Here is a 14,971-nt window from a genome sequence, read left to right on the forward strand (position 1 = left end):
ATGTAAATTTTCCTGCTCCAGCTCAGGGCTGCAGGGATTGCTGTGACGCGGCTGCTCTGAGGACAAAAACAGAGGTGTCCGACCCCACGTCACCCACCCATTGCTGTGTGAAGAGGAGCCACACTACAGCCAAGACCCAAACCTTCCCACCCACCCCACCCCACCCCTCCCCCCCCCCCCCCCCCGGCTCCAAAGGCAAATTCCCATGGCGAGCATCCCGCGTGCCCCTTTCGGGCTGTGAAAACATGAGATAAATCACCCACCGACTTTGCGGCGAGCGCTTCCAGAACATGCTGCTTCATCTAAAAAGCTGACGGCTCGGAGGACAATGAGCGCGAGCTCTGGTTTCAAAGCTGGGGAGACGGTTTAGACTCGTCAGGGGGGGACGTGAAACACCAGAGCCAGGACCATCCTCCCTGTTCTCTGGCTCGCCCAGAGCAGCAGCAAGAAGAGCAGGGAGACGGTGCAGATGGGATGCTGGATACCAGCACTGGACATCACTTTGGGATGGGACTGTTCTGCTGAGTGTCCCACACGCACCTGACCCCAGTGCTCACTCAGATCCTTCACAGAATTGGATAAAGGCTCATCAAAGCTATGTTTCAAAGACAAATAAATTTAAAAACTCATTTTATAAGAAAATTCCTTTGTACAGAACCAGTCCTGGGTTTAGGCAACCATCACCTCTGTCTCCCACTCCCACACCAGCTCACTGCATCCACACCTTGGTGAGCAGGTCATTCAAACATCACCCTCAGCAAGCTTTTATCTTCCCTCCCCCCTAATTTTAAAGTTCCTGAAGAGCTACTCCTCTCCTTCTAAAAAAATTATTTGGTTTTGATTTTCACAGTATTTTAAACAGAATAATTAATCATCTTAACACAGCCCTTACAAAATATTAATTCACACCAAAAAAAAAAAAAAAAGGGTATAATCATATCCTCAGAGAAAAACCTTTTGTGCTTCAGGAATTTTCACTGCATGTCCTCAGAGGTGGGAGGAGAATTCTTCTGCTGCCTCCTATTCTCACATCTCAAATGGAAAATGTTTTGATAATGCTCTTCTGAATGTAAACTGTACCAAATGGGATTTTTATTATTTTTTTAAGCAGCTTTTTTCCCCAAAAGGAAGAACAGCTCTTTGAATAAACAGAGCGAACTACCCATTCCTTACAACAAAAACCACCCTCCCTTCACTCATTCACGCCATACCCTGGCACAAGATGAATTTACATTTCTCATTTGCAAAACAAATTCTCGCCTAATGTCATTTTAATGGGAACGCGCATTTCAATCCCTTCCAATAACAACGAGGAGCGGCTTATTTTATGTAAAACACCCCAATTTGTTTCTCTTTAAATATATGCGGATTTCAGATGGGGACAGGGACTAGAAGGACAGGGGAAGAGGAACATTTCCTCTCCGGCATTCCCCCTCCGCCAGCGCACACAAAAGCCACCTGCCCATGGAGAGAAAACACGATGCCATTATTCCCATCATGATTCCCACGGCCCCTTCGACATCGAACGAGCGTGAGAAGGCCGCGCGCATCCGTCCCCGACACGCGCATCACGCCAGGTCACCGGTGGTACCCGCGGGTCCACCCAACTTGTCACCCCCCACCGCCCCCTTCGCTCCCCCCGAGCTGGCCCCGCTGGACGTGCCCGTGCAGGGGCTGGGAAGAGGAAAGCGGGGGCTGATGCCACCCCTAGAGATGTTCCAAGCAGGGAAAACCCCTGATGGAGAGGACAAAGAGGAACGCTCGGAGCTGTTGGAGACATGCATTATGTTTATAAGCCTATCTCCCGGTGGAAGGGACAGGACCCCCGTGGGAGCCCGGGTGGGGGGTGCTCAGGGGTGAGAGGGACCGCGGCTGAGGGGTCGCGGGGGGGGGCGGCAAGGCTGCGTGCCCTCCATACAACCCCCCGACGGGCACTCTGAGGGGGGGAAGAGGGGTGGTCTTTATTTTCCCCCTCGGACTGGACGGACGGTGTCCAAGCCGCGGGCAGCTGCCGGTGACCCCCGGGCAGACGCACCCCCCGAGGCGGGGGGAGGTCACCCTCGCCCTCCCACCCTCTCAAACCCCAAGCCGGCATCTTCCCGGAGGAGCGCACGGCGGTCCCTGCCCCCGGGGCAGGATTTTCCTGTCAAACCACAAGCGCGCCAGACAAAAGGCTTAAGTGCAGGAGGGGATTGGGGGCGGGGGGGGGGGGGGGAGGGACGGACGGACACAGACGAGCCCCCGGGGGCCCCGTCCTGGCACTCACCGACTTGCAGCACGTTGTCCACCGCGCCGGTCTCCAGCAGGCGGATGCCGCGGCGGAAGGGCAGCCCCTCGCCCTGCGGCGCGGCGGGGGCGGCGGGCGGCGGCGGGCCGGCGGCGGGGCTCTCCTCGCCGGCCGGGGCGGGGGCGGCGGCGGCCGAGGGTCCGCCCGCGGCGGCGCTGGCGGGGGAGGCGGCGGCAGCGGCGCGGCCGGGCTGGAAGCTGGAGTACATGCAGATCTGCCGCTCGCTGCGGGGGAAGCTCCAGTAGACGATGCGGCGCTGGACGGGCTCGGGGATGCGCTGGAAGCGGCCCTCCACCCGCTCGAAGGCCCAGCTCCCCGCCACCCGCTTGGCCGCCGCGTCCAGCAGCGACTCGGGCTGCAGCAGGCTGCCGGTCCCGCCGCCCCCGCCGCCGCCCCCCGGCCCCGCCGCCGCCGCCGCCGGCCCCGCCACCCCCGCCGGCCCCGCCGCCGCCGCCGCCGCCGCGGGGCAGCAGCCAGGCAGCGCCGGGGGGGCCCCGCTGGCCCCCGCGCCCGGCCCCGCAGAGCCGGCCCCCGCGGCCCCGGGACGGGGGTGCACGGCCCCGGTGCCCTCCGCCGGGCAGGCCCGGGAGCACAAGCGCTTGGGGCCCGGGGCGCCGGCGGGCAGCGGCGGGCGGAGCAGCTCCTCTCCCTCTCCTCCCTCCGCCATGGCTGCGACCGACTGAGCCGGGCGAGGGGAGGAGAGACGCCGAGGAGGAGGAGGAGAGGGCGGGGACCGGGGGGGGGTGGTCCCGCCGGCCGGGAACAGGCCCCGCCGGGGCGGGACGCTCCGCAGCCCCCCGCCCGCCCCCGCCGCCCGTCGGGGAGCTGCTGCCTGAGGCACCTGCCCGGCTCCCCCCGTGGTGAGGGCATTGCCCTGGGCACCGCCCGCTGTCTTCCTGGCCGTGTCCCCAGGCGGGAGGGGGACACGCAAGGGACGCTGTGCCCCCCGTGCTCGGAGGAGAAAGCCCCGCGGCTATGGGTCCCCACGGAGCTGGTGAGTGAGGGGCTGGCGGGCCATCCGAGCGCCAGGAGCCTGAGTTGGACCAGCAAGACAAAGGGGTACGGCGGCGCTGGAGGTGGCAGCATTGCCCCGGGGGTGTCGGCGGGATTGGCACTGCTCCTGCTGCGTGCCCGGCGGTGCCCGGCTCCAGCGCCCAGTCTGACCCACTGGTTACCCAGCCTCACCTGTAATCACCTACGACTTTACATCGAGTAACAGAGCAGACAGCAGTGCCCTGCCCCTCCATGGGAATCAGGGTTTTTTTTTTCTTTTAAAGCCCTGTAGTGAAGATGCTCGTCCCACGCATCACAGCAGGGTGCTCGGGTACAGGAACCGCCAGGTCCTGTAGCACACATGGCCTTTGGGGGAGGAGATGAAAAACATAGGTACTGCTGGCTCCCAGGAGCTCTGTTGTGCTCTCAGGTGGGATTACATTAAAGGGACGTATGAATATATTCAGCACATACTGCCTGAGTTGGCACCCCAAAATCCAGGGAGCTGACTCTTTGCCAGCATCTGCTTTCAGCCAGGGGTGATGGCAGCACCCCTGGGACTGGCACAGTGCAGGGCTGATGGTGAGAGGGCTCTGGCAACTGAAGTCCACTTCTCTGGGCCTCTACACCCTGCCATCGTTTTGCTGCTGTGTCCAGCAGGACACCATTCCAAGATTTTCCCCAGAAATACATTCCTGTTTTTGTGTCCTGTCTAAATTTAAGTCACAGACCTCTGAGGAAGAGCAGAGCTCACAGGTCTCCGAGTTCAGTTTTCTTGCTATTATTCTCAGTGCTTTGAGAATCCAAGACCGATTCCTTCCTATCTGCAGTTCAGTCACATCTAAACCATTACCGGTTACTCCCTTGTTGCAGAGATCTCCTATTTATTCTTACTGACAGAGCAAGAGTACATTTCCTGGAATAACAGGGCGACGCAATTAGGGAACAGGAAATAATTATGTGCCTTTGCTCTGCCACGAGATACCTCCAAGCCCAAGGTCTCCTCCACAGGACACGGAGGGAAGGAATCAGGTCTCAGGCGGGTGGTGAGAGCAGACAGAGCTACTGCAATGAGAGATCTCCATTTTAGAGAGTAAGCCACAAGCTAATCGATGAAGGTCAGGAAGAGGTTTTCCTTGAAGGCTGAGGTGTTCCTTGCTGCCGTCGGTCTTGTTCAAAGTAATGAGTGCTAGCAGTGGCAGGGACTGGCCTGGGGCAGCAGCTGCACATAGATTTGTTTACACACAGATTTTCCCCAGGAATCATGTCCCCATTTCTTTAACCCTGAAGGCCATTTTGCTCTCTGTAAGAGTTTGTTGCGACAGGAAGCACTTGCCACAGGAGCACTGCATTTTGCCCATCACCTCTGCTTGCTGTTGTGGTGACAGGTCCTGGGGTGAGAAGAAGGGCTTTGTCCACCTCTGCCGCTCCCTGGCTGCACAGAGGGACCTCACAGGGCCATCCCAAAGCACCCTTCTGGCCCAAGGTGGAGCACACCTTCCTGGCAGAGAGCAGTCCAGCAATCTCAAGCTTTTCTGATGATGGAAGCTGTGGGCTCTGGTGTCACAGAATTTCTGCTGGCACCTGTGTCTCCCTGCAGCTTCCAGGGCTGCTCAGGCAGAGGGTGAGCCTGCATGAGAGCTGGGACACAGCAGCCCAGCTTGTCTGGTCCCTCTTTCACCAGTCGCTGCAGAGCTCACCTAGTGACAACCTTGAGTGTCCTTACTTACGTCGTCCCCAGACAGTGCCAATAAAGAGGATTTTAGACTTCAGCCCAAGCAGGGATGTTATTCATTCCCAATGAGCTGACTTTTCACTGCATAAAACATATAATCCAGACTCAAATCAAAGCAAGGTCGGTGCAGTGGCTGGCCAGCCTGTCTCTGGGGGGTTAGCATGTTATTTCAAAGACAAACCAATCTATTTTTCCTCTTTCTCTTCATTCGGAACATTTGTTGCTCCCCATTCCTCCCCATCTTTCCCTGTACCTTTCATTACTGCCTTGAATTTTGCAAGGGGGAGAGCTCTTCTCCTCCCAGGGAACATGGACAGACCTCTTCTCCCTGGGGAAGGATGCAAAATGTCAGCCTCCCGCCCAGCCCCTGATGCTGCTCACTCAGAGCCTGGAACCAGGTACATCAATAATTCACTGCACGCTTTCCTGAGCCCGGCCATTTGCTGAGCCTCTACCACTGGCAGCCCTGGTTCTCCTCTTGTTTTCAAGGCTGTTTGGTCAGGGTCTGCCCATGCTGCAACCCACCAACTCCAGCCAGAGGCCTGACTGTAGGTTAACACCTGACCACTGGTGTTATCCACCAAGTGCTGATTTCTCCTGTTGGCTCCAGGAAGTAAATTTTTTTGAGTCCCTGGCTAGAAAATGGACTGACCAAAGGGGCTGGAGCCCCTGAGGCTTTAGACCACAGTCAGGCAGCAATGCAATGCAATATCCTGGGAAATTCTTTGGGTGCCAGCTCAATCAGAAGTCCAGCTTTAAGATGCAGGTGCTGTGGAGTAAGAAAAACTGCTTTCATCTTACTAGAAACTAAATTCAAGGACTGTAAAAAGGAGAGAGGACAAGGATGCTGATGAGATGCCTCTGCAGGCTTCCTGGAACCTGTGCTTTGTTTTATGGCAGTCAAGGTAAGTGATGGCTGGTGCTACATCTCAGCCTAAGGGGATGTCACCTCCTTGGGTGCTCTCACCTGCACAGCTGCTCTTCTCTCTCCCCACTGTGCCCAAACCTCATCCTCAGCAAAAAGACTGCCTTTCCCTGGACATCTTCCCCCCTCTCTTGGATGCTCCCATGCTGCTTTGACATTGCTTTGACTCCCAACAGTCAATGCTGTGCCCTCACTAACACAAATGACACTGCCTGAGCCTTTAGAGATGACAGCAGAGCTTTGCAAGGCCCAGGGAGCACCAGGGAAGTCCTGTGGTGACAGATGAAGATATACAAGGGCAGAAGAAGCTTTATGGCCCATTAACGATGGGAAAGAAACAGGATAGTAGAGTGCAGGAAGACACCAAGTTCCTGCTCCAGCCACCCAGAGGATTTGCTGCTCTGAGGCAGCGAAAGACAGGCTTATCAGCAGCCAAGCTGCCTGCTGCAGCCTCCATCATACGGTACTCACTGGAAGTGTGGCTGCTTCTGCCTTTCCTGTGTTGTTGATGCTGTTCAGAGCAGAGGCAGAAGGGAAAGGACACAGGGAATAACTGTAGCTCCCCTGCCTTAATGCATTTGGGAGCAGAGGAATCCATTGGCCAGGACTGTTACTCCTTAGCATCCTTGTAGATCCAATGCCCAGGAAGAGACAGAGAGCATTGTCTTATGAAATATTTGGCCTTGCAAGCAAGAGGAGAAACACCTTGATTTGGCTGCCCGTGGAGTTGAGCACCATTTTTAGATTTTCCAGTGCCTAGTAAGGTCTCCAACAAAGCATAGACTGGAGTTGGAGCTTTTTGCTGTCAAACCGTTCAAATCCCCTGTGGATTCTCCACTGATTCATTAGCGCTGAGTTATTGCTGTGCTCCTCTTCCAGCAGGGACTCTAATAAAGTGGCTTTTTGCTAGCCAGCCAGTTATTTTATGAAACTTTCCAGAACTGACAAGCTCAAAGACCTCCTTCAGGTGTGACTGCAATTGTCTGTGTACTCAAAAGAGAAATGCAAGGACTGAAAGTACCATCTCCCCTCTCCAAGCACAGGCTGAATTCCAAGATCAAATGTAGGATGGCTGTTTTCACCCTCACATCGATCCAGGAACAGCTCTACTTGCCTGTGTGTCCCTGTGTTTGCTCAGGCTGGGATGGTGCAGACCCAGACTCCCCCTTGTACCCAGACAGAGACTTCTGGCTGTTGGAAGCTGTTGTTCCCTCTCTCCCCCACACATGACATTACATCTCTGGCTTGCCAGGGCTGCCTTCCTCCAGCCCCTGTAAGATGAGCAAAGTGCTGAGCCTCTGTCTTGCCACGGAGATTTCAGCACCCTTCCAGCAAACGCATTTGCTGTGCAGGCAGCAATTAAGCACAGAGGAGCTGCTGGGCGAAGACCCTTGGCTTCCAGGAGGAACAGCCACCTTTCCAGCACGAAGTCTAAAAGCACAGAGTGCTCCAGAAAGTTACTCAGTCCCGCACTGGAGAGATGTCCATCCCAGCCAGGCTGGCTGTCACGGCTGAGCTCAGCAGAAAACAGCCCTCTTGGGCCACTGCACCCCCCTTTCAGCCACTGAAGTTCCTTCCCCTTAATTAGGGATGCTAAAATAAACAGAAAATCATTTTTCAGGCTACAAGAGTATGAATAAGTGATGACAAAGCAAGGGGTAAACAATGCTTCTGGTTAGCCTTTAGCATGGGGTCTGCCCTGGCTTTGGAACGCGAGTGGATCACAGGGTCCAGCTGGGTGGGAAGTTGGAGTCAGGCATTTTGGCAGCTCTACCAAGCTGTGGTTCCTCAGGTGCCGTGAGGGCCATCACTGTCACATCTGCCATCATCCCAGGCCATCAACAGCAGGATTTGGGAAGCCAGCATCGCACCCAACCTGTCCCCAGGAGAGGCATGTGGAGAGAGACACAATCACCCCTCAAAACACCCTTCACATGGCAAAAAAGGATTGTCTTGCTGTCTGCTTTCCTGGCAGGAGGGGAGCCTGAATTTTAGCAAAGCTCCTACAAACACAAGGACCAGGGCAAGATCCAGTCTCAGCCCTGGGCACCTGCCCTGTGCTGCAAATCCATGCATGAGTTGGGCTGGTGAGATGTGTTTCTCCCAGAGTGTGGGTTGGGCTTTTTCTGCTCACACTGGGCTCTTTCAACCCCCTGATGTAAGCTGTAAATAACAGAACCAGACTGTGCTGGATGGACAAAGAAAGGAGACGAAGCCACAGAAGGCCGTGCTGGGGTGAGACCTTTGGTATTCCATGGGGCTGGGGCTCCAGCTATGCCTCCCCCAAACCACTCTGGACCCACCAGGAGGGAGGGAAAGAGCTGGGATGGGTCTCTCATAGGTCATCAAATGGCCATGGAGTGGCTTGAAGGCCTTCGGAGGAAGGAGAGAGACTGTAGAAGGAAACAACAAGAGAGGCAAACCTGTTGTACGCAGCTTTGCTCAGATGTCAGAGAGGCACCTCCACCCTCTGTCCCTGGGGACTGCTTTGGGATGACTCTGTTCTCCCTCTGCCAGCAGACAGAAGATGGGGCATGCCAAGCAACTGGGCTTTGAAAACCCAGGGAATGGACTCTGTCCTGCTGGGGGGCCTCCTGCCCAGCCTGGTCCCATGGTTGATGCTGAAGAGGGAGATGGGAATGAACATGGCCAAAATCTGACTCACCTCTGCAGCCCCTGCATCGCTTCCATCGACCCCCCTGCACTGGTGGCCATGCAGGGACCACTAGTCACTGCTGCTGGCTCATCCCTGCTGCTGTTTCTCTGCTCTGTCCCATCTCCTTGGGCAATGCTACACCAAGATGAGTCTGGGCCTCTTCACCAGGGTCATCAGCAAGCTGGCCAAAGCCACAGATGATCTCTCCAAGCCTCATTCCCCAGCTCCTAAGCCACAATGGAGATAGATGGCTGCCATCCCCAGGCAGCAGCAGCCACCCTGACCCCATAGAAGCCAGAGGGGCCCGGCTGGGCTGGACTTGGGGGACAGAAATGCAGCCGCCTGCATTTATTTTGCCTAACAACAGTGATCCCTCTGTATATTTTCATTCTGTTTTCCTAGGCTCAGCTGCCTCCTCAATGAAATGTTTCCAAAGCAGCCTGGCTTGGCAGCACGCCAACCCCGGCTGCCAGATGAATGGGCGGAGGAGGAGGGACCCATTCCTCTTCTTGACACAGCATCGCTGCACAAGAGGCCTCTGTTGACATTAGGACTGGCTGTTCCTCCTTTCCTGAGAGGATCTGCCTGGCCCTCAGCAGGAGCAGCACATAGGGCCAAGGCTTCATGTGATGTGAAACTGGCATCTGTCCTCCTCCAGGATGGTGGCACAGACACGGGTACCAGGGTACCATGGTGCACCCTCCTCCAGGGTGGTGGCACAGCCACAGATAACAGGGTACCGAGGAATGGCACTGTCAGGACCTGAAGCCAGCCCTTGTTTCTGGCCCTTGACCCCCCAGCTGAGCCAGCCCCCCAACAGGTGAGGATTCCTTGAAGCTCTCTGACTCTACTAACACCATCACTCTCCAAGACATCGGTGATGTAGAGAGCCTGTTTCCTCCCCCAAAACACCTCTTCTCCACTCCACCCAGAGCAAAGCTCTCCCTCAGCGTCTCAGGAGTACAGACACTGACACAGGATTTGCAGAGCTACAGGTTTCTAGCAGCTTTCAGGGGTGAATGATGCCACAGGGGCCCCAAGCAGGGAACCCCAAACCCTTCAAGTCTTTGGATAACAATATGTGGAATACCATCAGCTTCACTCTAAACCTTTGCCACTACTCAGTCATGTAGGACTTCACCCAAACGATGTCACAGCTCTTTCCCACACCTCAATGTCTCTACCCACAGCAAAATGCCCACCCAAGCTTTCAGGGCCAGAAATTTGTCTGCTGGGAGGTGATCAAATGGTAGCTGTTGCACTGGACTACACACCCAGCACCAGATGGGATCCCTCTCTCTGCCACGGCTAGTGGCAGAACTGGTCATCAGTGAGGGAGTGCAAATCCATATATGCCCCACTCATTACCTGTCACTTCCTTGGCACTCCTGCACCTCCTTTAGGAGCTGCACAAGGAAAGGATGTGGAATTTAACACAAGTGCTGATAATGCATCAGAAGGCCAAAGAAAGAGACAAAAGTCATCACCATCCTTCCAGTCTGCACCTCTTCCCCCGACTGGCTCCTTTGGCATCTCCTGCTGGTGGCCAGCACCCAGCTAAGGCAAGCCAAGGACCAGAGGCTGGATAAGAGCAGCACCCAGCAGCACGCCACAGGAACACAGCCTGCTCCTACCAGCTGTGGCGGGGAGACCGCTCTGCCTGGATCTGGTGGAAAAGAGGCCAACCATGCATCGATAAGATGAATTAGTTGTCTCAGCAGCACCGGCAAAATGAGCGAGAGGAGCCGAGCCCGTGAGGCCCGGCCTGCTTTGTTTCAATTACAGCAGCTGCCAGAAGAAAAAGATAACCTCAATATTGATGGCAGGAGCAGCAGACAGAGGTGCCCTTGCAGGCTACTGGGAGCAGGTAGAGGAGCCAGGGGGAGGAGAGATGGAGGAGGGGGAGCAGGGTCTCAAGCCAGCACCCCGTGGGAGACCCTGGCTGGTGAGAAAGACACATCTGATCCCATTGTTCTCATCCCCATGAGGAAGAGCTCCTTTTCACCCTGGTTCCTGTCCCAGTCGCGGTGCAGAGCATCCTCCATCAGAGACAGGGTGCAGAAATCCAGCAGCAGGACACACCACCATGTAACACTGAGCAGAAAAACATCTCTCTGCTCCCCACTCAGGCAGTGGGGCCTAGAGAGGTGTTGAGTGGGGCAGTGTGGGATGATGGATGGAGCTGGAGTAAAGGGAAGAGACAGGCCTGGGGCACCCCAAGCTGCAGGCAGGCATGACTGCCTGTCAGGGAAACAGCACCCACCTGCCTGAGGGCTGGGGAAGCCCCACGATGTGCCTGCAGTGGGGACTGGTCTGGGCACGGGGGACAAGATGCCCATGGTGACTTTGGACTGCATGTGGGAACAAGCAGCAGCTTGGGGCAGGCACCCCAACATCACACCCACAAGCCAGGCATGGAGGTGCTGAGCCAAACATCCTCCAAGCAGCACAGTGTTAATGTCCTGGGCTCCCAGAGGCAGCCAGAAGATAGGAAGAGATGGGGTCTCTTTGGTTTTCAACCCCTTTGCCTCCAGCTCCTGCTCACGGGATGTAAATCATCACCAGCTGCTGCATCATGGGGTCTACATCCAGCCCTGTGTCCCTCCCTGTGCCCAGAGCACAGCCCAGCGCTGAGCAAGACCCCCGCCCTCTCTGGGCCCAGCAGAGGCCAGACTGAGCAGTGATCACTTCACAGAGGTTTTATTCGTACTCCGGATATCCACACTGCCCTCCTACCTCGCTTACCCTCAGGAGAGACCTCCAGATCCTCACCCTGTCCTCCTCGGGCTGTGCCCATTGGATACAGCCCCTGGGTCTCCAAGAGGGGACAAGGCCACCATCTTGCGGCCACCCACCACCACTGCACATACCCGTGTGCACGGTCTGGGGGGTGCCCAGGATGTGACAGCTGTGGGGATACAGGGTTTGGACCATGGGGAGCTGCGACATGCCACTGCTCCTCGTGCCCTCAGTCCCCTGGGACCACGTCCTGCGGGGCACACACTGTCCTTCCCCTCGCTCACTGGCCAGGACACCCAGGCATTCCAGGACATCCATGGGTGTCTAGATGGGCAGAGGGTGCCGGCAGTGCTGCTCCCATCCCAGCTCTGGCCCCTCCACCCCCACCCTGCTGCTCTGTGCAGTGTCAGCCAGCAGTGACCAGAGACCTCCTGGTTTGCACAGCGGGCTTCATTGAGCACAGAAAGGCAGGCAGTGGCAGAGGAAGGCTCAGAACTGAGCCATGGGGCTGAAAATGCAGCACTGAGCAGGGTCCAAGGGGAATTTCCATCCCTATCACAGCGTAGGAGTGCAACCCACACGAGGGATGCTGGAGGGAGTTGTTAAACCAGCACTGCTGGTGACCAGCAGCCCAAAGCAAGTCCTTCCATGCCTCTGTGAAGTGAGTTGGGGTGGTCTGCACACTACTGGGTTCTGTGAGGCTGCCCAGCCTGGTTTAATGCTCATCCCCCTCCTTTTGCTTCTTCCCCTTGTGATGGAGCTGGCCATGGTCTCCATGGTGGTGGTGAGCATGGGTAGCAGGTTTGTGGTCCTCAGTTGGGTTTGTGTCTCTCTTGCTGCTGACCTCGTCATGGTGGTGAGGATGGAGGGGCTTGTGCTGGTGGATGGGGGTCTCTGACTCCATCCCCTCGTGTTCAGGAGGTGAGCTCGGGGTTGCATGACCTGCTGTGGTACTGTTAGCCTGAGGAAAGTAACACAAGGAAGGACTGGTGTGGTATGTGAATGCCCACAGAGCCCTGCAGAAAGCCTGAGAGCACAGCTCTGAGCTGGGAAGAAGGCAGACCAGCATCCGTCATACAGAAAACTGTGGGTCAGAGCAAAGGCTCTCCAGCCCTGACCCAGGGCACAGGGAGCAGAGGAGAGGCTGAAGCACACAGGGCACAAGCCTCTACACCAGTGTCCCTTGGCTCAAGCTGTCTATGGTCCAGAAAAGTGACTTTGCATTTAGTATTTCTGGATGTATTTTTCTCCTGGGAAGTGACTAATCACCTTCCAAGCTCAGAGCTACACCCTTTTCTCTGCTCTGAGCTTGCCACCTCTGCATCCACTGCCTGCCCCTTTCTTATATCAGAACAGTCCTAGTTAGCATTCCCAGACCTGGTATATGACCCCTTTAGTCAATTCCTTTTCAACTGGAAAGCTCTGACCTATTTACGTGCCCTTATTCCAGACCTTTCATCACCTTCCCTCTCAAACACAGCCGAGGGCAGCTGCCAATCTGGAACCCCTCCCCAACACGGAGATAAGATTGTTTTTGCTGATGTGTAGTGCCGGAGGACAGAATGCATCCCAGCTCCAGCGAGCATTCCAGCTCTTACCTCCTGGGTAGTGTTGGGGTAGAGGGAGCAGTTGCCACAGAAGTCCTTGATGTGGCTGGAGCGGATGGCTGCCTCCACATAGGGGAAGTGGAGGAAGCTGAAGGGCAACTGGATGTGGAAAGCCAGGCGGCCACACCTGAGGGGAGAAGCCATGGCCTGGCTCAAGATGGGGGACTGGAGTCCCCACAGCCCAGCCATGAGGGGAGATTTTGGAAGCCCATCAAACGCTCTGTAATGCCCAGAAAAGCCTCAGGCGAGTCGGGGGACACTCACCGGTCATAAACAAGGAAGTCGTCCTTGTCACCCCTCAGGACCTGCCAGACGTCAGGGTCCTCCTGCTCCGGCTGGAAGACGGGGACGCCGGGCGGGGCATGGCGCTCCAGCTCCGGCAGCATGGCGCGGGACAGCGGCGCCTTCTCGTTGACGATCATGTAGCGCACATCGGCCATGCCCTGCCGGGCCAGCCGCTCCCGCAGGCCCCCGAGGCTGCGGGAAGGAGGCGCTGGGAGGGGCTCCCGGCGCAGGGGGCTGCCATGCGCTCCCGAGGCGGCGGGGATTGCTCTGGGGAGGGGGAGCGGGGCTCACCTGTGGGCCTGCCTCAGGCAGAACTGTCAGCTGGCCTTCAGCAGGGCCACCACCGTCACCTGCCCTGCCTCCCCCTCCATGGGGCTCGAGCCATTGATGGTCCATGCCGGTGCCTCCTGGCAGATCCGGCTGCTGTCGGCTGCCTCCTCGGAGGCCGAGGCCAGCCCCAGCCAGGTGGCCAGGGCCAGCACCAGCAGCCCCCCCATCCTGGACCCCGGCCCTGGCAGGGGGACATGGGGTGTTATTCTCCTCCCAGATCCACTGCAACCCCAAACTGTCTCCCTGCACCCTGCTCCAGGGCACACAAGGACTGGTGGGCAGTGTTGGCCTGGTCCTGGCACTGGGAGCCAGGACCCCCACCCCAGGGGGCAAGGAAAGGGGGATGAGGTGGGGAATTGGAGCACCCAGCTCCTTGCTACCATCTTTTGTGGACACCCAGTGCCACAGCATCCTGTTCTCCCCTGGCAGCGAACACCCACTCCATATATCAAGAGATGAAGGTGCTCCTCCTCCTATGGGCCTTCTCCACTTCTCTGATCCCACAAAACAAACCCAGCCCCAGGCAGAGGGCTGTCTTTACCCCAGAAGGGAGCCGGGATACAGCCCTCGTCATCTCAGCCACCAGTGAGCAGTTACACGGACAGAGATGGTTTCACCTTCAGGTCACCTTGAGAGTCCTTGATGCCCCACAAAGTGCTTTGGGGGTACACAGAGCCTTTAAAGCCCTTGAGTCCCAACATCTGTCTGAAGCCCCTTCCTCTCACAGCCCCCTAACCCTGCCCACCCCAAGATATTCCCCATTCCTCTAGTATCCAGCACATTTAATGGGCAAGGGGGAGGATATGGGTCTGGGAGGGATGATCTGGGGAAGGAGCAGGGAGATGCAGGATCTGGTCAAGGTGGATGTGCCCCCAATTCCCGGCCCTCTACCCCGCGAGAACGAGCCCTCGATACCGCACTTCTCCTCGCTGCCGTCCTCCCTTGCTCCCGGCCCCAGCAGCTTTCAGCAGCTTCCAGCTGGCCCTGGTCCCCCTTTTATCTCTTGTCCACTCTCCCCGCCCAGGAGGGAGGAGAAGAGCCTGGCTGGAGCGGGGACTGCGCCCCGGCCGCCACCGCCTGCCTCGAGGGGACAGCAACAAGGCAGGCACTGTCCCCGTCGGTGCCATGTGGCCTCGGGGTGCTGCTGCCACAGCCCGGCCCAAGCCGTGCTGGGGCAAGGCGGTGCCTGGTGCCGGGGTGACGCCGGAGGGTGACAGGCGGTGCTGCAGGGAAGAGACGGACACAGCCGCTCCACACCTCCCAGGCACAGGAGGGCTGGGGGCATTGCCAAGCATTGCTTACACCAAAGGCTTGCAGAACTGTGGGGTGACCTCGAACAGCGCCACCCATGCACAAGGTCCCACAGGAGCCACCAGTGCAGCCTCTGTCACCCTGCAGCCAAAAAGATGGTGCC

General features: G+C 57.2%; 2 protein-coding genes across 4 annotated transcripts in view; both read right to left on the reverse strand.

Annotated features, from left to right (window-relative positions):
• The window catches only part of ZSWIM5 (zinc finger SWIM-type containing 5), a 97,326-nt gene extending 94,357 nt beyond the window's left edge, over positions 1-2,969 (reverse strand). The window contains exon 1 of the mRNA XM_048313446.1: positions 2,267-2,969. Coding sequence (XP_048169403.1) covers positions 2,267-2,954 — 688 coding nt within the window. The 5' untranslated portion in view covers positions 2,955-2,969. The remainder of the gene's footprint in view (positions 1-2,266) is intronic.
• Positions 2,970-11,280: 8,311 nt separating this feature from the next.
• LOC125330357 (selenoprotein Pb-like) lies at positions 11,281-14,579 on the reverse strand. 3 transcript variants are annotated; one of them, XM_048313395.1, is made up of 5 exons: positions 14,478-14,579; positions 13,519-13,738; positions 13,207-13,419; positions 12,934-13,069; positions 11,281-12,296 (listed from the first exon to the last, which is right to left on the reverse strand). In XM_048313395.1, the coding sequence occupies exons 2-5, from the start codon at positions 13,722-13,724 to the stop codon at positions 12,051-12,053; spliced, it is 801 nt and encodes a 266-aa protein (XP_048169352.1). In that variant the 5' UTR covers positions 13,725-13,738; positions 14,478-14,579; the 3' UTR covers positions 11,281-12,050. The 3 variants fall into 3 exon arrangements, with proteins under 3 accessions (XP_048169352.1, XP_048169351.1, XP_048169353.1); XM_048313394.1 differs by having other exon boundaries at positions 14,473-14,574; XM_048313396.1 differs by lacking the exon at positions 14,478-14,579 and adding an exon at positions 14,449-14,466.
• Positions 14,580-14,971: the final 392 nt, after the last annotated feature.

Source organism: Corvus hawaiiensis, chromosome 9 (assembly GCF_020740725.1).
Source record: "Corvus hawaiiensis isolate bCorHaw1 chromosome 9, bCorHaw1.pri.cur, whole genome shotgun sequence".
Classification (NCBI taxonomy): Eukaryota; Metazoa; Chordata; class Aves; order Passeriformes; family Corvidae; genus Corvus; species Corvus hawaiiensis.